The 25094-nt window shown below is 39.3% G+C and overlaps 1 protein-coding gene across 4 annotated transcripts; it reads right to left on the bottom strand.

Annotated features, from left to right (window-relative positions):
• Positions 1-470: 470 nt before the first annotated feature.
• hmgcs1 (3-hydroxy-3-methylglutaryl-CoA synthase 1 (soluble)) lies at positions 471-21395 on the bottom strand. 4 transcript variants are annotated; one of them, XM_076757439.1, is made up of 10 exons: positions 21265-21395; positions 19437-19884; positions 15976-16101; positions 15367-15531; positions 13909-14077; positions 13006-13176; positions 12433-12539; positions 12183-12308; positions 5579-5736; positions 471-3896 (listed from the first exon to the last, which is right to left on the bottom strand). In XM_076757439.1, exons 2-10 carry the CDS (start codon positions 19882-19884, stop codon positions 3819-3821), a joined length of 1548 nt encoding a protein of 515 aa, XP_076613554.1. In that variant the 5' UTR covers positions 21265-21395; the 3' UTR covers positions 471-3818. The 4 variants fall into 4 exon arrangements, with proteins under 4 accessions (XP_076613554.1, XP_076613552.1, XP_076613553.1 ...); XM_076757437.1 differs by lacking the exon at positions 21265-21395 and having other exon boundaries at positions 471-2656; positions 3795-3896; positions 19437-20761; XM_076757438.1 differs by lacking the exon at positions 21265-21395 and having other exon boundaries at positions 471-2656; positions 3817-3896; positions 19437-20761.
• Between the last annotated feature and the right edge of the window lie 3699 nt (positions 21396-25094).

Here is a 25094-nt window from a genome sequence, read left to right as displayed (position 1 = left end):
AAGCACTTTGAGTGGTCAGTAGAAAAGTGCTACATCAATGCAGTCCATTAAAATGTTTTCACTTCTGTATTTTCTGTATCATTATTGCCTTTTTTAATCTCCTGTTTTTCCTTTTTTGTTTTTGTTTTGAGGTTATAGGATGGAGGTATGGAGATTATGAAATGTCACCATGGTGAGAATGGTGAAAGAATGGGGTTAAGTTCTGTGGTGTGGGTACATGCAATACTCATCTTTGCTGCACCTTCACAATCTGTACGAGTCACATTGTTAATACTTTTTTGAAGCGGAGAGCTTCTGTGCTGTTTGGAAACTTGTCCCAGGAATGCATATCAAAATATCTTTGCACAAATTACTTCAAATTCTATAGTGTGAAGGCATGACAGTGGCAGAAATGTGCATTATATCTAAATCCATTTATTGTTTTCATGATAATGATTACTGATGGAAAAAATAATCATACACACACCATATATATTGAATGTCCATTTATTCTGAATCTACACATTTGAACATTTAAAATTCACTCCATTCATTTATATCTACACAGCATAAATTATCTTTCAGTGTGTACTGTACTTTACCATCAACACTGGTAAAAATCATGAGACCTCTCAGACAGGCCTTACAAACATACACCATACAGATGTTACAGCCACAGCAACCTTGTGTGTGTTTGTGATGCTGGTGTGAGCAAGGCCTAACTCCAGAAAACCAATTCTGACTATACAATTAAAAAGACTACCTGTACATTATTAGAAGAAAAGCTTTGTTTACAGTTCATACATGCTTAATGTAAGGCTTCTCAAGAACATAGTCACCTTGACATCAATTGTCCCAACTCTTCTGATTCCTGCGTGCCAAGTCAGTGAGCCAGTCCAACCATCAACAGGTACAGAATTCCTGACACAAGTTTAAGGCTGATGTTTTCTGCCTGAGCTGTATCTGTCTCAACATTTGCTTTCTTGCTGTTGACAGTGCTAATGTCAAATCAATGTTAAACAGGAAACATTAATTTGAAATAAAACACACTGACAGAACAAGAATTTGCTGACATAAGACATGACCCTGTTCAGTTCTGTGTGTTGCATTTAAATGTCCTGACCTATAACTTCATGGATCAAAGCCCTTTTACATTAAGGCTTTAATTTGAATTAATATGTTACACTATAACTAAATGAAAACTGAGGCAATCACTGTCTGACAATGTGATTTCACATGGGCTGCATGAAGGTCTATAATTAATTGTCTGATATAGTGTACAGTATAGTATACTTTTCCTCAGAATTTTTTTTTGCACAAAAATAAACACAATACATCACTGTACTGTTGCTGCTTAAGTGACTGCTTTCAAGCCTTTAATGAGGCAGAGCCAGCACAGCTCACTGCAATGCTCCAGAATCCCCAGACACCCTAAAAGCAGAGTAAAAACTGGGGCAAACACCAACATTACATTTGTTGAATGGACAAGCAACCGACGATGCCTTGCTCATCATCTGTCAGTTTATACAGAAATAAAATACACAAATGAAAGATAATGTCAGATGTTGTTTCCAGATTTTAGAGGTTTAGAGAGGTAGACCAACAAATGTAGTCTAATCTAACATCCCTACAATAAATTCTACTTTCAACAAAGGTCTATGGCTCCATTTGGGTTTGGTTTTGGAGGCGATGTTTAGTTGTTGCTGGATAAGAAAACACAAAACCGACAAGCATTGGGCACATTAAACTGCATGTTCTACTGCTGAGCAACATTAAAATAAGAAGAGGTCACAGGTAAGCTGCAGCATGACTATTGCAATTGATAACGTAATGACAATATTTTTCAAATAATTTACTGGATAATTTCCTCTCTCCATTATGTTGAACTGAACTGTTTCAGTGCATTTTACTATAGGTGAGGTGGCAGTAAAAACTTGTGGCATTGCAGTGGTTTGGAAAGAATTTGGGCTGCAACTGATAATTATCCAACTGTGTTAATCATCTAGTCTGCTAAAACATAACACAAATAGTCAAACTGTCCAGCTCCGGTTCCCAGAGTCCCATGTTCTGTATACAAAAAAGTCCAAAACCCAAAGATTTTCAGTTTACATTTTTCAAAAATAGCAGATTTTTTTGAATATACTGAGTATTAAATATATAAATGCTGAAACCAGAGAATATTTTACATTTTGCTTGGCAAATTGGTTAAACAATTAATGCCTTATCAAACATTTTCTGACAATCAGCTAATCGATTTATCAACTAATTGTCCATCAACAGAAAGATGTATTGCAAAGTATGTTTTAACACGTTGCAGTACATCTCCTGCAGTTTGTTATGAAATTTAGAAAAAAAAAAAGCAGAGCTGATGACTTTGAAAGGTTAAAGATGGAGTTAGCAATTCTTGAAGCTCTGCCCGCCAAATTCGCTACACACTAACAAGTGCGTGAGCTGACGAAAACAGAAATATAGTGGAATCCATAGCATCTTCTGCTCAAGGATGTTTCACAGGTAAAGACGTGTTATGCCAAGGGATTGGCACGTCATGTCTGTGGTGGAAAGTAAAATATTTTCATACCAAGATGGCAAGGTATTATCTTCAATGTTATTGATGTTCCCTTCCTATCATGGAGTAATTCAGCTCCTCAAGGGCAAGAACGTGAAGAAGGAAAGTAGCCTGTAGAGGAAGGGGCAGAGGTAAGGGTGCAGTGGACTGTCTGGCTAGAATACTGTTGTGTGGCTTGGCTGGGGCCACTTTGTTTGCTTCCCATTTACAGAGCCAGGTTTGTCTCCGAACACCGGATTTTTTTCACATAAGTAGAACAGACTAAGAGACCCTGAGAAGATATTTGCTGAATTTGACAAAAACCATATTGGAATTAGAATCACTGACTGCACCTTTAAGTTAACCTGATGCATGATTTTAGAGATTTCATGGCAATGAAAAGCAAACAAAAAACCTAAACAACATACTTTAACATTTATCTATGCAGCAGAACCATCTTTTTTCTGTTTGAGAATTATCACAAAGTATGAGACAGCTGACATTTTCTATGTTTCTGTCCAGGTTAACGTGTTGACTATATTAGCTCAGCTACTGCAGAAAACAACAGTATATAATAGGACTCCATTCACTGTGTGTATTTACATGATGAAACTGCAAAGTGTACAAAAATCACACACATCGTTTCAAAGAACACAGGTATTGAATACAAACAGCAGAATGGGGTATGAGCATTATCTTGCACTGGGTTGCCATGACAGTAGCAGCACTATTTTGATAGATTAACACAGTAGAGCCCCACTTCTCTATTTTCTTTTAACCAGCGCAGTCTGAAGCCAAATTAATTATGTCAATGTCCTCCTCCTGTCACTGGGTGCCAGCTGCCAGCAGGAAATCTGCTTTTTAGACTTGATATCAGCAACACTCCATGTAAACATCTGCCAGTGTTCCTCCCAAACTTGCAATGCAAAAGTAAAGTATGCAAAAATGTTACCTTTGAAAGAAAGGATTGCAGAAACAAATAATTATTGTGATCAAAATATACCCCGTGGTCAAATATAGAGTAGAATTTACTGTCCAACAGTATTATAAATAAAATGTATTATTATTAAATGTGGGGGACAGGGGGAAGATGGGAAGGGTTTAGGCAGTGTCTACAGCTGTCATGCCTCATGTGCCTCCACTCAACACTTCAACCAAAGTTTAAGTTTAACGTGTATTGATTTTGAGGTGACATGGTCATCTCCTGCTAGCCTTCTGACCTCTAGTGTTGTATAGTTATTAGAGTTGCCAAACTGTTGTATCTTAATACCTCTCAGAGGTAAGCCGAGTACCTTCAGTTGCTGATGGCAGCCTCAGCACCAGCAGGGGCTGCCGGAATGCGAGGCATCTTCTTGGCTGGACTGGGGATGTGCTGGAGGAGGAAAACAAACCATAAACATACTGAATGAACTGTTGGTTTACAAAGCACTGAGCTTGTGAACAACAACCAAGCTTGTGAACAACTCAACTTTTCAAGGATGTCCCTTTCATACCCAATCATAATGCTACCACCTGCTACAGTTAACCTATTTATCTGTGTAATGTTCCAAATAGGTGTTTCTTGAACATTGCACAGCTGTCCCAGTTTCTTTGAAATTTGTCAAACTCAGAAAAAGCTTTCATTTACAAAATTAAGTTGTTGAGGTAAAATATCTTTGTACTGTTTTCAACTGTACAAATTGGATTAGCAAGTTATCACGTTCCGTTCTAGTAATGTTTTACACAGCATCCCAATATTTTTTGGAATCAGGGATGCAATTTCACCGGTTTTATATTTCTTTTTTTCCGCATTTTCGTTAGAAGCCTCCCCTGTTTTCTAAACTGTACCTGTTTTAATTTGCTGTTGATGACTTACAAATATGTCCCCCATGTTTACCTGATGTCTTGATAAAATCTTCAGAATTTACATTTTTGTAATCACCACTCTGTTGCTCTCATCTCCTCATCTCTCACAGTTCCCATTTACTAATTATTTCCAGTCATTTCTAAGTTACAGTTTTTGTTTTTAAGCCACCGTTAATGAAACTCAACATTTCCTGCCTGCAGACATTTTACATTAAAAGTCTTCTGGCAGCTCAAAGGGCTCCCTCCCATTTCTGGCAGGCTTTTAATTTGAAACATTCTTCAGTGTTTCAACTTATATTAACAGAAACTTAAAGGGGAACTCCAACGGTTTTCCACATCAGTGCTCGTTTCCAGGTGCTGGGTAGTACTACTATGTATCTAAAAAAAGTTGTATGAGATTTTTGGGGCTTCAACAGGAGCCATATGTAGTCTGTAAATTGAATCAGCATTGGTTGGGGCTGAAGACCACAAGTTTAAAAACTACATTTTAAAAAAAAGTGATCTCAATCTCTGACTATACTATCAGCAGTTGAGTTACACTGTGGGTAGTGTAAGCCCCAGGGTCCTCTCCAAGTAAACAGAGTACTCTTTGAATGGCACTTGAAAAAGCGTCAAAGTAGAAACAACTCAAAATAATCGGTGAATGAACAGAATTTGTGTTAAAAAAGAAAATTGTGAGCAGCAGAATAGTGAGTATGACATGGCTCTTGTACTGATGGAGTTACTGTTATCCATTAATGTATGATGTTGTCTTGAAGGAAAGCTCATGTTTATTAAAGCTTGGGTCTAATTTTTTTTGTTTCGTCCATCATTTCTATCAATCATAATAACTGATCGCCAGGCTGCTTGTGTTTCTTGACCCACTTGTCACTGTCTTCCCAGATTTCAGGTTGTAACTTGTTGAGTAAAATACTGATAATAATAACAGAAATGATGGGCAAAACTGAAACATACAAGAACTTAATTGTAATAAACCAGAACTATCCTTAACTCAACCCAACAACATCTAACCCATACAATATCAGATTAGACACATTCTCGACATGGACTCCCATATGTTCTCCATTTCATCAACAGTTTCTACCACCTGCTAGCCAAGTATATGGCTATGGCTTTGCAGATAAAAGGCTGTGTTTTAATTTCCTTTATCAACATTATATCCAATGTTAAAAGTAGAAAACTCTGCCCTAATGTTTATTCATCATGTACCTCAGTGGCAGTGCTGGAGTGAACAAGTTCTTGCTCTGCTGACAGGTCATTGTCCAGAGGTCTTCGGGCATATTCCCTGCGGTGTTTGTCATCCACTCTTGTCATGTACCATGTCCCTGGGAACAGATCCTCCACTGCGCCTTGAGGGACATAGCTGGCTGTAGAGACAGATTGGAAAAAAAAAAAAAAAGGATCACAGTAATAGCAGGCAGTGAGACATGCATCATCATCATCATCATCAACATCAAGTCCTGATTGTGAGAAGCCAGTGAGTGCAGACACCATGTCAAGTTGTTGTGCTTCTAATGTTTCCAGTTACTTCAATTTCTTTATTGAGAAACTGCACATCATGTTTTTGCTGGTTAATATCCCATTGTAAAGGGAACAAAAATAGATTGCAAATTGTCATTAACCTGTAGTATTACTGGTATAACTCAGATCTCTTGCGCATCTTGATATGAAACAAATGTGTATGAGATTATCAATGATCCCACATGTCATTGATAAGAGGGAGAAGGGGATGCAGAGCTGAGTGTGCTAGATAAAGTGCAATGAAACAATTATGTTTCCTCACAGGTCATCATATTCATTTTCTGCATACATGGCAGTGTGACTGAACTGAACAGTAAAAAGTGAAGCAGACCCTGTAGACATGGCAAACTGCCCTCTTCATTTGCACACAACCTGGAGAAATACAAATACTATGAAATTATTTGGTCCAACTTCTCTCCTCTTCCTTCCCACCTGACATGCTGTGGAAGATGAGGCACTCATCTTTGAGTGGCAAGCAGCAGCTAAAATAGTTTCTTTCTGCTTTAAGCTAGCTAGCTTGAATGACACATGAACATTAGCTTGCCTTGTTGTTATCAGCAGGCACCCAAAATGCACCTGGCATGCACCACGCAGGAGGGAAAAGATTAGATAAGATAACATAAGATGGGACTTTATTGATCCCACACCGGGGCAATGTAGCTGTTACAGCAAGCAGGTTACAAAAAGCAGGCACAGTGGCATAAGAGGTCAAAAAAATATATGTATTAAAAAAAAAAAAAAAATCCAATGAGATGAGGCAGTGAGAGAATTTGACTTGCGCTTGCAAAGCGTTGGTTGAAAATGAAAACAACAACCAGGTTGTCCGCCCAAACACAGACAACTTTTTCGTCTTATCTTCAGTCGTGAGCATGATGAACAGAGATTTCGCTGTCATTTTTGTTATCAATATTTTTTTCATTTATGTTGTTGTTACAATTTAGTCATGCAATAAAATGACCTCAAATGAACTGAATCTGAATACAACAGATTTAATTCTAACCCCCTCTACCCCCTCTGGACTGCTGCATCCACTGTGTAAGAAGGAACACAACCACAGGTCCTTCATTCCATCTGCAGTCAGGCTGTTCAACTCTAGCACTGTTTAATGTAGCACTGCGTTTACCACTGTTTTCACTACTGTGTGATTTTATGTGTCAAGATGTTGCTAATTACATCCATGCAATATCTTGTGCAATATTACATATTTTCTATCTTTCGTACCTAGCCTATGTATATAGATTTTTTTTTGTACACTGTGTTACATATATTTATCTACGGTGCAATAGTGCACAACATGGTAATTATCTTACCATATGCAATTTTCAATTTTTTCCCCATCAGCAATATTATTTTGTAATATTAATATTATAATATATAATTTGTATAAAATGTGTGAATGTAGAATATATGTGTGTGTGTGTGTATATATATACATATATATGTACACACATACACACACACACACATACATATATATATAGCTGATATTTAATTTTCTATTTTGTATTTTTTATTTCCTTCTGTCTCCTTTTAATATTCCTGCCCTATTGCTGCTGCCTGTAGTTTGCCCAGAGGTGCAAACTCAAGATGGCCCAGAAAGTTGATAACATTTTGTTTTACAGATGGGCATCAACCCAGAGCCTGGTTCTGCTTAAGTTTTCTGGCTGTAAGTGCTTTTCCATGAGGGAACTGTTGGATCTCTGTAGATAGAGTATGGTCTGTACAAGCTCTATATGGAAAGTGTCCTGAGATAACCTCTGTTGTGTTTTGGCGCTATACAAATAAAACTGAATCAATTATGAGATCTTAATAAAAACTGCAAAATCACACGACATTAAGCAAATCATTTGCACTTAAACATAGAAGTATTAAATAATGAAAATATTATTACATTTAAGAGTAGGCTTAAAACTTTCCTTTTCGATAAAGCTATAGTTAGGGCTGGCTCAGGCTTGTCCTGGACCAGCCCATCGGGGGACCTCCAAAGATACACCGAGCTCCTCTGTCCTTCTCTCCGTCTCCATCTGCATGTTTTCATGTCCTACCACAGTGTGTTACTAACTTAGCTTCTTCCCCGGAGTCTCTGTGCTTTGTCGTCTCACAGGTTCCCATGAATAGTGGCTGAACCTGGATTGTGGATTATAGCTACGTCTCCTGCCTGGCCCTGCCTGACATCCACTACAACTGATACTACTGTTATTACATCCACTGTCGTTCTCTCTCTCTCTCTCTCTCGCTCTCCCTCTCTCACCCAACCGGTTGAGGCAGATGGCCGCCCACCGAGAGCCTGGTTCTGCCTGAGGTTTCTGCCTGTTAAAAGGAAGTTTTTCCTTGCCACTGTTGCCAAGTGCTTGCTCATGAGGAAATTGTTGGGTCTCTGTAGATAAAAGAGCTTGGCCTGTACCAGCTCTATATGGAAAGTGTCCTGAGACAACTTTTGTTGTGATTTGGTGCTATACAAATGAAACTGAATTGAATTGAAAACTGAATTATTCCAGGATAAGTCTCTTACAAAAACAAAAGGCTATGATATGATTGAGCGCTTTTCTATCTTATTTGTATTATTTTTTGGCTCTGTGCAGAATGATTATCCCTAAGGCTCTGTGGTGGCATTTGCAGTTTTCTATGCAGTGATCTGCTGGGGTTGTGGAAGCTCAGAGAGGGACAGAAAAATACTGAACAAATGGCCAGGAAAACTGGCTCTGTCCTGGACTGTCCTCTGGACACCATCAAGGAGGTGGGTGAAAGGAGGATGTTAGCCAGGCTGGCATCAATCATGGACAACCCATCCCACCCCCTGCATGAGACAGTAGGGGGCTTAAGCAGCTCCTTCAGTAACAGACTGCTGCATCCAGTGTGCAAGAAAGAACCTTCATCCCAACAGCAATCAGACTGTTTAACGCCAGCATCATGTAATGTAGCACTGTGTTGATGCTGTCTTTCCCAATTCTACATCATAAACCTCCTGTTTTTTGCACTACCGTTATTAATGTTAATATACGCTCACATTATCCATTTCATCTGGTGCAATAACATCTTGTGTATTTTTTGTTTTATATTTTTTTTCCTCAACTGTGCAATAACACTACTTATTATCCATACTGGCAACAGTATTTTTATAAGCTGTACATATTGTACATAATACATAGACTCGTGAAATTCAATGTCCTTTCTGTGCAACAGTGTATCTCAAGTGCAATACAACATATGACACTGGTAGTTTTCTCATAAGATTATTGGCAATAGTTTTTTATCGGCAGTGGTATTTTTATGGCATTTAGTGTTTTCACAATCTGTACATACACATAGTTGATTTTACATTCTAAACCCTGTATTCTTTCTTATTTTGACCCTTCTGTGCCACTGTTTTTTTTTGCTTTTGTAATACTTGCTGGCTGTAAAGACTTAATTTCCCCAGTGTGGGATCAATAAAGTCTTATCTTATCTTCCATAAGTTCACTGTGTGTGAGCATGTGTGTACACAGTAAGTGCACTTGCTGTGCGCACTCACATGCCATTTAATCGTACTTTTGTATTTCAATAAGTTATTTTGTTCTCCTGTTCCTACTTTGCTTGTGTTTTGGGACTGTGGCTGTATAAAACATATAGGCAGTGGATGAAAGACTGAAGAATAGAAAAGAACATTTTTTTTTATTTTGTTTTTCTCCTTTTTCTGATATAATTATTGAATTGCATTATTGTTGATGCTTTTGCACTATTGCTCACCTGACATTCATGCCAATATGCTTACTGAATTCAACTGAGTTGACTATGGGCAAAGTAGATGAAAATATTGCTTTCTACACAATTTGTCATTACAATTGACAATTAGTCATTTGACAGACACTTTTATCAAAAGCGACACACATACACACCAGTATGTGTCAGTCAGTATCTTGCCCAAGGATACTCCGGCATGTGGACTACCGAGGGCAGGGATTGAACCACCAACCTTCTGATAGGTGCACGACTGCTCTACCTTCTGAGCCTCTACACTTAACCTGTTTGGATACAGTACTCTTACTGGATTTTTACTCATAATGGTTTTATAGTGCTTACAGTAACAAGCGCAGTTGGTTTCACCTGATTCACTGTGTCCACCACTCTCACCACTCTGCTCTGCTGTCCACTGAAGTCATGACCCTGCCTACTCTGCCTCCAATTGTTGCCTTTGTTGGTTGAGTGGTTCGCTTTAGGCATGAGGAGCACGACTAGGGTTAAGATGAGAATATTAGGGTAAACAAAACAGAGGGAGAATAGGGCGGGTCATGCCTTCCCAATCTTACAAAAGAAATATGCCCACAGGGTGAAGTAGATTCACAACATGAATCCCAGATCTTCAGATCTATGCAATTCACGTGGATGACCAATTTTGCAACCATGTTAAGCTAATGCCATGAGGAATATGTTTCAGATTGCCTGTATGCCATTTTTTTTTATCTACCCCAATATCCTCCTGACAACCAGGAAAAAAAAATATTGTCCAATCACATTTTTTTTTTTAAGTCCCCAATATTTGTAAGGTAATTAGAATACTGAAACTTCTTTTTATTTTAGGACATTTTTTAAACACTTAAATGCTATGCTAAAATACAGTTAAAATAATTCAGACAATGTTTTAATGTGTTGTTAAGAGAGCTATCTAATATATGCCAACAACATTTCAAGCCAAATTTTGCTCAATAAAAAGTATTGTGCACTATAGGGCTGCAACTAACGATTATTTTGATAATCGATTAATCTGTCGATTATTTCTTTGATTAATCGATTAATTGGATTTTTAAAAAATGCACTTGCCTTGTTGTTTTAGTTAATTATTATTGCTTATGCACAGGCCATAAGGGCAAGTACAGACTAGACTTTTGACAACACACACACGCGCGCGCGCACGCACACACACACACGCGCGCACGCACGCACACAATAAATAAGTGACAGGAGTCAAGACTAAATACAGAATTAAATGAGAACAGACTGAAAACTTAGTGGGCCAGCTAAACGTTCGTTTCACAGCAAGTAGATCGTTTCGTTTATCTAACGGTAATACACCACACTGTTTGCTTGCCATCCAGCTTGACAAGCATAGCTTAGCCGCTAACGTTAGCCTTGTAATGCGTTACGTTAGCCGGGTAATCTTGTCGAGATGGATGCCGAGCAAACAGCGGCTATTACACCTAGATAAACAAAACGAACTACCTGCTGTGATATGAACGTTTCCTCACCGCTACGCACATGAATCTAATCTCTTGTTTAATGAAAATCAAGATGAAGATTTTGTAGTAACGTTAGCTAACTTACCCAGCCGAGCTGCCTTCCCCGGCGGCGTCATCCATAGCACCAACATGCTTCCTTTTTAAATGCTCCCGCATTACGGTTGTGCTTCCATGCCAAGCCAGGCTCATTTTGCATAATTTGCAGTTAACACTTTTTTCGTTTTTGTTAAAGTGAAGTGCTCCCACACTTTTGATGACTTTTTAAGCCAGTGACAGGCTGCGACCAGACTGATCTGATCAGCAAAACAAACGGCTCTGCGGGCCAAGTTAATCACTACCCAACGAATCGATAATCAAATTCGTTGCCAACGAATTTAATAATCGATTATTATCGATTTTATCGATTAGTTGTTGCAGCCCTAGTGCACTATCTGTTCTTCTTCCCATAAAATGCACTTGCACTGATGGATACCATTTTCCTTAATGAGAAAGAGAAAGGTACCAAAGCCCCACCCATTCACATGTGGTATGATTGAAAAGCCCTAAATGTTCTCTGTAAATAGCAAAAGAAGCTAATTCAGTAGTATGCAGTGGGTGGGAGATATTCAGCTTTAAATGTCCTCCACAGAGGACAAATTTGAACTACTGGTAGTCAGGAGGATATATGTTGTATTGATGTATTTGAGTATGTTTTTATGTTTATGTGTTTTCATGCTGAAATTGCTCTTTGGGGGATAAATACAGTATTCTGAATTTGATTATTTTGGTCAGACAGTGATCATAATCAAGACAGCCATTGTCAGTCATGGTTCTTGTTGCAGTAGACTAAAAACAACAGGCAGTCCTTTCTATTTTAGCTCACAGCTTACTACAATGGTAGGTAGCCAGCAGTCTCACAGATAGACGGTTGTGACTACCCCCCCCCCCCCCCCCCCCCAAAAAAAAAAAAACTTGTTTTAGAGAGTTAGTAAGTGCTTTACTTCCTGACAGACTTCCATGATTGGTTTACAGTGACAACCACAAGCCTATTAGAATGGCTCCTCCAGAATTAGACATGTGCAGCGACTGAAGGGTCATACCTAAGTGGTGTGTCTCCTCTCTCAGCTTCATGTTCTCAGAGAAGACAGCAGGTGATATCTTCTTTCTTGAGTCCAGTCTGACCTTCAAGTCACTCAGGCTGGACACAAGTTTGTCCAGAACAGATCCTGAAACAAACAATGAACATATCAGTATTGATGAACACATTACCATTTTGTCCTAGGATTTTATAATGACTACATGGCAATTTCATCCACATCACACAACTGAAATGACTCAAAGCCGACTTACCGGGTGTATGGTCCTGTGTGACTCTAAGAGAATACAGAGTAGCAGCAAATCCTGAACCATAGGAGAAAACACCAATCCTCTGTCCTGCTATTTGTGAAGGCACCTGTCTGCAACACAGAGGCAACAAAGATTCTCTTTACAGAATACAGTAATGACATTCAATTGCCTGTGCAAAGGGTTAGGGTTGTAAAAGCTAGCCATGAATGTCAGTGTTCTCCAGCGATTTTTGTTCCCTGATTGTGACCTGTCAGACTATGCTTCCTCTCAAGTTGTGCTGCACTGCCTGAAAACATGACTATGGGGGAAACAGAGTTCCTTGTATACCAAAGTATCAACAAGGAAGCTAGTATTAAAGAGGTCTAATATGACTTTGGCCTGGACATCCATGGCTCTGGTCTCTGCCATGTTCAATTTTCATGGGAAGTATTTCAGAATGACAGTGTTTAAAGCATATACAGTTTGTGTTGTTTGGTTTATTTTTTTCTTTTTGTCTGCTTCAAGAGAAAATAGAATTTAGTGATTAAATACAGTAGATGAATGAATGAAACTCAAAAGTCAGACACTGAGACGTACTGTGCAATGAGTGAGGCCAGGCAGCCATAGACAGAGGGGGTGTACATGTTTCCATTCTGGTTGGAGATCAGCAGGGAGCACTTGGTCTTCTTCTCAAATAGATCTGCACTGGCCTTCATGAAGGCCTTTTCCACATCCCGGTCAAAGTAAGTGTCTTCTGGGCATACATCTCTGCAATCCAAACACACACACGACTAGAAACAGATTCACCCAGATTGATGGTGTGCCAACTGTTATTGTCAAAGGACTGGGATTAATACATACAGCATTTATAGCCTAGGTCATGGTGCCACATGGTGGAGTTCTCAATACACTACAAAAACAGCCAAACTGACCTTTAATACTACGTCAGCTACTATAACAAAACAAAAAAAATTGACGGTCTGCAATCAGTATCAGTGGCTGATCACAGCATCACTACTGTTAGGGGGTGATAAACATGAAATAATTACCTAGAATTATCAATTAGAATATAATTACATATAAAACATCTAAGGGGAATTAAGACCATATTTTGTGAGGCTTTTGTGCTGGATAGTCGCTGGCCCAATACTGAGCCCATGTAAATAGGAAGTACAGAGGCTCTTGAACTTCTTGAGAAGAGCAGGTTTTCAGTGTCTGAGGGAGACTGTATCACCATCATTCATCAACAAGCATTAGATACTGACAGGCCACATCAATGTGGAAGTTACACTTGTGACTATAGGCCTTACTTCAGCTATCTCTTCACTTTACACACAGAGAGGAAAAATCTATTTTAAGGGAGCCTACTTTCAAAAATGTGGATGTGCTCCATTAATGAAGAGAACCTTCATTAGTCCTTTAATCAAGAGCCTCAGTTTAATGAAGGACCAAAACCTTGTCTGCTGTCAAGCTGTTTTTTTTTTTTGTTTTTGAGTGTACCGGAAGGGGTCGAGGCCTGTGAAGGGTCCTGTCTCAGTGTTGGGGTTGGGGTGGCTCAGAAAGTCATTCAGCATCAGTCTGGCCAATGACTTCTGCACCAGCTTGCAGTATGGAGAATGGAAGACTAGATAGCCAAAGTCGTCCAGGCTGAAGAGCTTATCTGAACCCTCTGTCAAGAAGAAGAATGATTTTACCACATAAGCCTGGAAAATAACGAGATGCACCTTAGTAAAAACTCAGGTCAAGAAAAGTCAACAGGCAGCAGTCACAAAATGTTTTTAACAAAATTTCTTATGTGTTTCTGATAGTCTTCTTTGCAACTTTCCAAAGTTACCCAACATTTGACAAATTGGCAAGAAGCCATAAGGCATGCATGCACTGACCATAACTTCACTGGCTTATTAATAACTCCACGTCAAAATCTGGCCAATTGCCATGTCATGCTCTCATATTCTGTTTTTATCCTGTGTTCCTCCTTCACAGTACATCTGTACATCAGTACATCTTGCCTCACTTGGTGGGGCCTCTTTAACAGGTCACTGTGACACAGAAAATAGAGTAAGTGAATACACAGACCTGAGTAAAATAATAACTAATGATTCTACTTTCACGTGGTACAGTTGCAAGAGCAGTGATAACAGTTTTTACCCAAATACCAACCCTTTTCCTTATTGTCATTTATCTGCATACAAGTCTCATCTTGTTGCACCTCTCCTCCCAGCTCTGCAACATGCACACTGTACTAGGTACAAAAATACCAACGTGACCAACCTCATTTCAAGGTCAGGAACTCACCCACGGCTTTAAGAGCTGAAGTGTCTTTGCACTGACTTCGACACACAGCCATTATTTCAAGTCCAGAGAGGGGGGACGGAAATGTTGTGTCGCTTATGAATGGTTTATAAAGGGTCTTCAATAACACTGTGTTCTCAGATATTGTAGATGTTGAGATATCAGGTCAAAGACCCATCTTATTTAGCTGCTTTTTTGGTCACTGAACTTAGGCAAACTTCTTAGCATAACAAGCAGGTAATGTTCTAAACCCTCTTAACCAATTAGTCTATTATCTGACCAGTCCCTCCATTACACTCCCCTGTACATGTTTAATAGCAACAGCACCTTTCCAGCAGAAAGCTATTTTGATGCATGGTGAAGAAGATGCACCACAGCCGTAATATTACAACTGGTCTTATTATGTGGCTGTATTGCATGTTTTTTTCTGCTGGAACCTTAGATCTAGGTTTAAAAAAATTTCTTGAGATATATGATATTAAACATGGAACAACGATAAAACTGCATGTGTAATTTACCAGTGATATCGCTGCACCTGATGAAGAGCCGATTTGGCCTTGAAATGTCTTATAACAGCAAGAAGAGTAAAAAAACAAGCCTACATGGAACACTTTGAACCGTTAAAAGATCTGTCTGTATTGATTATAGGTAACCGTTTTAACCCACCTCTTTGCCACTGTGCGTGGATCTTGTTACGATACACAGAGTAGCAGCGATCCAAGGCACTCAGGTAGCACTGTATCGACAGCTTGCCATCCACCACAGGGTACTCTGACACCAGGTCTGGCTTGTAGAAGTCATATGCATGCTGCATGTGGGTTCCTCTAAGACCTGCACCACAGCCACAGTAGTTATCAGCACCACACTCACACTGTATTTTCAAGGATACATTTTTTTTTTATGGTCACCATAAATAGAATTTCCCACAATGACAAAGCTAGTTTCTGGTATTCAGTTCAACACCTAATAATACAATAACTCATCTTACCAGTGTACACTGTAAAAAGCCCTCAATTGTCAAAAAAGTCAGAGGAAAATAGAAGACAGAAACAGAAACAGAACAGTAGAAAGCCTGGCTCTCATAGACAGGTTCCTTCCAAGTGACAATAGCAATGTCAAATCAAAACTTCAGAGACTCAGTATATAGGTTAAGTGATCGGTAAACACTCCAATTATGGGAACAGCTAAATAACAGTGAGGTCTTGTCACTAAGTCAGCCATTGAAAAGTGCTGCCTGACAAATTGAGTATGACTAACAGATACCGCTTAACTGACCTCGTTCAAAGGCCAGAGGAGCATTAGGCCCAACAAGCATTGCCACTGCCCCAGCACCACCCGTAGGCCGAGCACTTCCTGTAGCATACACAGCAATGTCCCCAGCTACAACCAAAGCATAACGTCCTGCAGAGAAGAAACATAAAAAGAGAAATGACAAGACTGATTCTAAAAACATTCACATACACACACACACACACATCTCTTCTCTAAAATGAAATCATCAGCACAGTGCCTTTTTTAACTTGAAACAAGAGTGTTGTAGCAACCCACTGTATGGTGTAAGAAGTAATTTCTTGCAACGATTAACTTAAGTGTATAGTCATTGAACCAAATAAAAAATTCACACTCTCTGTCAAAACCCAAACTAAAACTGGTACTGTCAGCATGACTGCTGCTCCCACTGCTGAGTGGGAACGCGTAGTGAACTTTGCTCAGGCTGACTGTGAGACAGTAACGCTTTGAATGCTATTTAATCAATTGCTTTTGATCATGAAGGAAGATTCCATCTTTAGATGTCTAAAGAGTCAGTTCATCACAAAAAAATTAAAGAAAAATTAAAAATCATTCTTCAGTATGACACTGTTAAGGGAGGTCTCAAGTCTTTGGTGTTTCGCATATCGTAATGGAGTACTATTAGAACCAGGGCTGTACAGTGCAACAGATATGTTGCATGTGCTACAACAATGGTTCTCAACCTTTTTTGGATGAACACCCCTCTACTCAATGCCCACACCTCTTGCTGCCCCCCATCAACGAGAAAGCAGTTGGAATCCCTGTATATTGATATCTTTGATTGAAATTGTGTATTTCACTGGCCTATTTGAAACGTAGGTCTACCCTCTGTATTCATAGCCACTGTAGCCCTGTCATTTAACACAGTTTGATAATTATTATAATTCTTTGATCAAATAATGTAAAACCATTGTAAAATGTAAAATTAATAAAGGTTACGCTTCTTTGTTGGTTGAACATATATTTATTATCAAATTCCAACATTAATTAGGTTCCTTCACTGATCTAACTTGAGGGACCAATCACAGTTCAAAATAATAATTTTAAAAAATCCTGGCCAATCAAAAAATACCATGAGCTTGCACAACTGAGAGTACAGAGAGAACAATAAACAATAATAGTAAATTGGCTTAACTGACATTAATGGTAGCCTAACTGCTAAGCTGACAAAAAAGGCTTTTTAACATGTGCAAACTATTTCTGCATGTTATTTGCGTCAGGTCAGAGATCTGCACTTTTAGTGCGAGCCCTGTGCTTGGTGGTGTTCAGCCAGCTTCTTCACCAAGGAATGAAGAGAAGTTCATTTCAAAATTTGGTGAAGGCCCTATTTATACACTCACAGACATAACCAGGTGTGACCAGGAGAGACCAGAAACTGAAAAAGTGTGCGATGCGGGCACTGATGTCGGGCAGGCTGTTGCTGGACACGCTGCCTGCTACGCCTGCCCTCAAGCCAGTGCGTTAGCATGTCTCCTCTCCCGGAACACACTGCTGGCGTGAGCAGCACCTGTGCGTGGCAGAATCTGTCGGCTGCAGCTTGCACGCCAGTGGTGCCACACCGGCTGCATTGCTGCTGCGGTGCTGCCTAGGCTGTACCAAACAGGAGTCAAGCCATGCTGCAGTCTGCAGTCTGTATATTTTGCTGGGAACCACACGCGGCTCAAAGTATGACTAGGCAAGCCTCCTGAGCTCTACATGAGATGGAGCTGAGCTGCGCTGCTCACGCGGCCAGTATGGCAGCTCTAACCTGTGAACACCGGCGCTGAAATAAAAAGCGACAGGTTCCGCCACCCACACGCGCCGTAGATGCGTCCCGCATAATCCGAGCCTACTCTTGCTGTAAATTCGTAAACACTGCGTGATATTGTGAGACAAGGCATGGAAGACTACTAAAAATACTGTGGTGGTGAATGACTGTTATTGTTATAGAAACACCACCAATTTGCAGCAAAATGCTCCCTTCTCAGCTATTTTGCTCCTACTGCCCCCAACGTTCTCTGAACGCCCACTGGGCGTTGAGAAACCCTGTGCTACAAGAATAAAACAGTGAAAATAAATAAACTTAATGCATGTGTGTGAACCAATCTGAAATGGTGCTAAAATGCTCATCTGGACAGAGGCTGTTTTCATTTTAAACTGAACACATATAAATGTGGACGTATCAGAGCCACTTGCCACTTGTTATAGTCAATTGTGGGAGTAAAATCATTTCCCTGGCTGTTTAAAGGCCATACATCGATCACCAATTCCCACATTTCCTAGGGAAGGGCTGCCATATTGGTACAGGAAAGCTGTGCCTTCTCATGCATGTAAGTACAACAAGGCAGGAGGACCATTCACAATTAAAATCATCATTATTCACTGAATTTTCAACCAATTTTCAAATATTTTGTTTTGCAAGAGGTGTTTTGTTCCTGCAAAACAAAATGCTAGTCTGAAAATTTGTTCTTCTTAAGGCTTGGATCATGTCCTGTATGCAACATTAATGTCCTTTGCCAGTCACATGCCTGTTTAAGTGATGAACTGTACTAATTGTGGTTGATTTTGGAGATGGTGGCAGATGTTTTATACATGTAAAATTTTGTGGCCTCCAAGCTTTGTAACACCATTTGTATGTGCAAAAAAAAAAGTTAATGTACATCTCTTTTTGTGTTGCAGGAGAGTTGCAGCTATGGCTCAGGAGACAGTGTGGTCATCGGAGGGTCAGCAGTTTGATCCCTGGCCCCTGCAGTCCACATATCGAGGTGTCCTTGGGCAACACACTGAACCTCAAATTGTCCCTGATGCTGTTTCATTGGGGTGTGACTGTGAGTGTGAATGGTTATCGCTTGCAATGAGAAAGGGGAACCTTGCCATCGGTGTGTTTGTGAATGGGTGAATGCTGGCTCATGTTGTAAAGCGCTTTGAGTGTTTGGTGAGACTAGAAAAGTGCTACATAAAGACAGTCAATTTAAAAATAATTCCAGATTATTGTGCCTTGGGGATGAATAAAGTATCTATCTATCTATGTTTTTTTTTTTTTAGAACAATATTGTTCCTGAATCAAATTGTTTTCCAAAAAAGAAAAACAATTGATAAAAAAAATAATTACCATGATTGTACAGTCTAGAGCTAAACCAATTTATCAGTTAATCAATCAACAGAAAATTAAGTGACTGAACAACAATACTTAAATCATTTTTGAACCAAAAACAGCAACCAGTCTCAGGTTCCAGGATCTCAGATGTTAGTATTTGCTGCCTCTCTCTGGCTTGAATAATTGTTAACTACATATTTTTAGGTTTGAAGAGGTCACTTTTGTTTCTGGGAAAAGCATGACAGACATTTGTCATCATTTTCTGAGATTTTATATACTAAGCAATTCATTAATTGATGAAAAAAAAGAAAAAAGAAAAACTAATACTGAAAAGCCATCAACATACATTAACACAAGTTTGTTCACTCACCATCCCATGAGCTGGACTCCACCCAATTGACAGCATTGAAGAGTGCTGCTGTACCGCCATAGCATGCATTTGTGGTGTCAATGCCTTCCACATCTGTATTGCCAGACTCCTCAAACAGCTGCATGATGACTGTCTTGACGGACTTCGACTTGTCAATGATAGTCTCAGTGCCGACCTCTAGTCGACCCACGCTGTCATAGGACAGGCCATTCCTTTCCATTAGCCTCTGGACCACCGTCAGGCACAAAGAATTGATGTCCTCACGGTCAGAGCAGAAGCCCATGCGAGCTTGGCCCAGCCCAACAGTGTATTTACCTGCTGGCACACCATCAAACTGTTCCAGCTCAGCCTGGTCCACAAACTGCGATGGGAAGTATACTTCTATGGCAATGATACCCACATCTTTGGGCCATGGTCCCAGGCAACTGACTGGGGCTGATCCAGGCATCTTGAACAGGTTGAGAAGGAATTTCATGTTCACCATTGTATTAATTTGCTTAATATGTGTTGTTAGTGTTGGAGAACGACAGCTTTGCAAAGACCTTAGTACTTAACTGGGTGCCTGCAATGCCTCGTACCTGCTAGTGTTGATGTGGGTAAATAAAAAAGCAGTAATACATACAGCACTACAAAAAGCTACACAGGCAAACTTTCACATTTGTAATTGCATTAAGTGCTTCTTGAGAAATACTAACGATCACAGAGCAATACTTAGGAGAGCACCATCTGGCACGTTAGCTTTTTCATCCACTGGACGTGTTTTTAAAGAGCGCAGATCCATAACTTCTCAGTAAAGAAAAACCAAGTAAATAACTTGTATGTCAGCAATATCAGATGTTAGGTAACATTAGAAACAAGACGTCATTATTGTCTCGGTGTTCCAACGTTAGCTTAAAGGTCTTCCAGCTAACTGTATTTAGCTAATGAAAGGTTAGCTAACGTTACCTGAGAAGGTCACGGAGAAGATCAACTAGCATGTTAGCTAACATCGCTGCACTAGCAGACACTTATTTGGGTGGTTAAGATACTGTTACCTGTCTTTACTTGGCGTTTATATAATAACCAAACTAACGTCAGTCCTGTTGCACATGCTACCAGCTAATAAAAATGACTCATAACCACATACAAAGTTGCTAGCGTTAGCTAATTAAAAAGGATTTAAGTAAGGCACTTTCAAAACCGATGCTCACAAGGTTAACATAGTGAAACATTTGTTAGATCTGTGCTTGTAACAGGCACAGGCAACATTTACAACATCTACAAAAAGCTTGTGTTTAGGAGACAGAGACCAGGTAAGGACAGAGGAGAGAAAAACTGGGTGAAAGTGCAACGGGATTTCCAGGAACTTAAGTCGTTTACGTCCGGTAGATGTGCAACCCGTTAGACGCACTGACGGGTTCATTATTTAAGAAAATACTGGTTTGTTGCCTAAAGAGGTACATGACTACTGTTTTAAAAAAAAAAAAAAAAACTCATGGTTGGGCAAAACCTCTACTCAAGACACCGACTTTGACTGGTCAGGACGGAGTGAAATGAGTACGACCAGCTAACGTTGGATTGCCACCCGGACCAAGTAACTGACGGACCCGCGACTAATACAACACATGGGACTAGATTTTGCCTACAACAGCTTCATAAACTTTAACCGACTTGTGTCTAATGCTATTTGTATAGTGTACTTCAAATATGCTAAATAAGTGAGTTACTCGGCGAAACCCAGACTCAACATTTCTACTTCAATCTTAAAATTCCACACTGAAACTGGAGACGATAGTCATCCGTCGGAATTTATAGTACAGAGCAGCAGACTGTACATAAAGCTTCTCACCTGTGTCTGAGGTTAACTCCAGCGATGAAAAGAGTCACTACTCCGATACTTGTTTGAAGGCCAACAGTAATCGCTTATCCGGTACAGTGTGTTTATATATGACGATGACAGAGCACCGTACACCCTGCACTACAGCACCTGGCTTCCTGTCCAATCACAGCTCACGGACGACATGCGGCGCTACCAAGTCTTGAAGGTTTATGGCCAATCGGAGATTAGGAATCACAACCACGCGCCAGAGCTGTATCGGCGGTCCAATGGTTGAGATGTACGATGTCTGGTGAGATAGAAGGAGCCAATCATAACTGGAAAGTAATTCCTGGCGCGGTAGACACCGCAGTGGACGGCGCTTGAATTACGGCACCGCGTGTCCATGGCAACAAGCATCGATTCATACAGTGGGTGCACTGCCCTGCCTTTTGTACAATTTTCATACAATTTCCGGTGATGACCATCAGTGTTCAATAACTAATACTCCCACTCTATTCCACAAATGAATTCCTAAATTTATACCGTATTGTTATACATAATTACACTGATTGCAAATGTTTTGTGCAATATATTAAAGTCGACCTATTGCTTGACCAATTTATAATTTCTGAAATCGTGTCAGGCCATTTAAATTCATACATTGTACCCAACAAAACAATTTAGCAATATTTAAAACAGACATCAACATAAGTCATGTACCTTTTACACTAGTCCCCAAGTTATTTTAGTCCTGCCTATCTGTAATATTCACACAAAGCCTTTTTGTCTTCTTTTAGAGCCTGGCTTTTTAAATTTTACAAGATTAAGTATTGGCTACAAAATATATTTTATTATCATTAAGTATCAAAAGTTAAAGTGACAGAATATCATCATTTATATAAAATTACAGGATTCTAATGCATTAATGTATAATGTGTAAACAACTGATGTAGTCAGGTAGTTTGATAGGCATTATATTTTAGAAACTTATTAGGTGTTTAATGTGTAAAATGGGAATCTGCAGATAGATCAGTGTAGTAAAATGTGACACACAGTAATGAATACCAGCTGCAGGATCTTTAGATCAGAGTACACAACTGTTTTTAAGGGAACTTCAAAAGCTGTGCAGAACGAGTTACTGGGTTGTATGTTGTCTGTTGTGAAGAAACACATTACCAAAGAATCCCAGACCAGTCTTTTTTTAAACTAATCTAGGCAGGTGAGACAATGGATATTGCCAAACAGTCCCAATTTGTGAATCGGCGCCACCACTTAATTGACTGACAAATTACAGTATTCAGTAAAGAATTTTTTAGTTCATCCCTCCGCAGTCACCTAAAGCTGAATCTGTTGTTACAGCACTACAAGTGAGTGTCTTCCTGCCAGTCCTTCTGATCAGAAAAGTAAGCTCATCTGCTTGCCATATGATAGAGATATATCATCAAAGAAGAAATACAGATGACTTTAGGATTTAAAGATGAAAATTAGTTGTGCAGTCACACATCCTGCATTCTCTCTAATGGGAACATGGTTTTGAGGGATAATATTATGTAATGGCACAAATTAACTTTGGGAAAGAATTAACTTGAATTGATTGCATTTGATTGACTGATTGATTGCACTTGGAGTGCAAAACCCCAAAATCCAGTGAGTATTTTCCAATAAAAATAAAAAGGTAGCACATTCCATGCTATCAAGTCAAGAAGGACAAATACTCACATTTCACTTGTTTATTTGGCTCACATCACAATAGAAAAATGCTTATGCTAAATTTCACTTGCATTATGGCACAGAGCCTTCATCAGAGAATTTTAGTATACATGTTCAATCTAGTAATATAAACAAGGACAAGGTTAGTAAACTGCTGGGAATTGGACACAATTATTTAGGAACCAATCACTTTCCTTTGTCTTCTATATATAGGAACCAATCACCAATATGTAGTTCAATCCAATTTAAACCCCATCATATACTATATGAAACACTGCTTCACAAAACACTGTTTCTAGCCATTATTGATTCACTATCTGGACCACACACCAGATGGCAATAAAGGGACATGTGAAGGAAACATGTTCATTTCCAATTGTAGGATGATCTTAAGGATGATCCTATATCCTCCAATGGTCAGTATATTCATAGGTGCTGGGTTTCAAAAGATTATTAACAGTCCTAATCTAAAAAGCAATTTAACATGAAATCATCATGAAGTCCATTTGGTATCATAGATGGTGTTTATCCAAAACATTTTTCTCCATGCCAGTTTCTTCAGAACGTCACTACCTCTAGCAGACTTTTAATGAAGAGGGTGAACTGTGGTTTGCCTCAGCATAATGTTTGGCAATAGCATAATAGCATATTTGTTGTATACAAGGTAATTTGGTTTCTCCAACATATGGTAGACCACAGTGACATAATAACATATAAATCACATGACTTGATTTAGTTTGAGGAATTTTCAACGAGGAATTTTCCTCCCAGTGTAGAGACGATTGAATGATTTTGTATTTGTTGTATTATTGCAACAGGCACAGTTTCTACGTATATATATGGCAGATATTGGCAGCCATATGGTCTTGTTTTGAGTCCTATTCCTCACCATGATAATATTCTTAATTGTGGGTGCTCTCCTGAATGAAAAAGAGGTGGGGATTTGCAAATTGCTTTGGTATTTACCTTAAAATGGCATAAACCATGTGAGTTCACATTCTGAACAGAGGTAACTTGTACAAACTTCTTACCCAAATCTGCCTAGCATTGTGGGTTTTTAGCAAATATCTTAACTCACAATTAATGATTAGTGTTATGGCTGGAGAAAAAGGAAGGCCAGGACCCAGGAGCAGAGGTGTAGGAGAACCAAGGTTTATTTTTCAAAGCGCAAATACTAAGTAGTTAGTTAGTGAGTTAGAAGCTAAGTTAGTAACATGCCCTCGTAGGACATAAAAGCTTGCAGATAAAAAAGATAAAACTGAAAGACATGACTATGAGCAGCTCTCCAGGGTCCGACTGGCAGCAAGCTCTCCTCACATAGAGGCCTCTTATACTCTGCCACAAGTACTTACACTGGAAGCTATCAACTATAGGGTAAGCATTATCCAATACTGACCAATCATGGATGCAGGACCACCCTTAAGGTCAATGGGAAATGAATGCATTTCATTCAAATGTCCCATAATTGCTTCATATTGTATGTAGATGGGTTTGAATTAGATTTAACTACATACTGGTGATTGGTCCTTGTCTCTAGAACAATGAATGGATGTATGTTGCCAACTCCAGTCTATAAACTTCAAATGCTCTGATGAAAACTTTGCGTCGAAACACTTAAGCATTTTTCTATTGTGATGTGAGCCAAATAAGCAAGTGAGATGTGAGCAAAAAAGGTAAAGTACGCAAACCCACATTTGCAGCTGCAGCAGTTCCTTGGCTTTGCCAATTTCTACTGCTGCTATATCAGTACTACAGGGGAGTGGCTTAAGGGTTGGGAAGCTGGTGACCCCTACAAGTGGAGGAAGAGAGGACATTGCACACCAGTCATGGCCATCTGCATATCAAGCATGCTCTCTCTCTGCAATAAAATGCATGAACAAAGACTTTCAAAAGAGCTCTGCCTTATTCTTCTGTAAAACCTGGCTGTATGACGACATTACTGATAATATTTATTTACTTGGATACAAACTTATTAGAGCTGACTGGGACACTGCAGCATCGAAAATCAAAGGTAGGACATAAATTAGATTAGATTCAACTTTATTGTCATCGTGAGAGTGCAACACAGAGACAACAAAATGCAGTATGAGAATTTTAAATGATAATATTTCTAATAATAGTCTAGTGCATATACTACTATAGTAATAGTG

The sequence above is a fragment of the Chaetodon auriga genome, chromosome 19 (genome assembly GCF_051107435.1).
Source record: "Chaetodon auriga isolate fChaAug3 chromosome 19, fChaAug3.hap1, whole genome shotgun sequence".
In the NCBI taxonomy this organism is placed as follows: Eukaryota; Metazoa; Chordata; class Actinopteri; order Chaetodontiformes; family Chaetodontidae; genus Chaetodon; species Chaetodon auriga.
Note: the sequence above shows the minus strand (reverse complement) of the source record. Positions and strands in the feature narration are given on the sequence as shown.

Coding starts and splice junctions, on each gene's coding strand:
- hmgcs1 (XM_076757436.1), bottom strand. CDS start 19,920: ATGGTGAACATGAAATTCCTTCTCAACCTGTTCAAGATGCCTGGATCA. Junction 12,309..12,432: donor CACACAGGACCATACACCCG/GTAAGTCGGCTT, acceptor TGTTTGTTTCAG/GATCTGTTCTGGACAAACTT. Junction 5,737..12,182: donor AGAGGAGACACACCACTTAG/GTATGACCCTTC, acceptor CTGTCTCTACAG/CCAGCTATGTCCCTCAAGGC.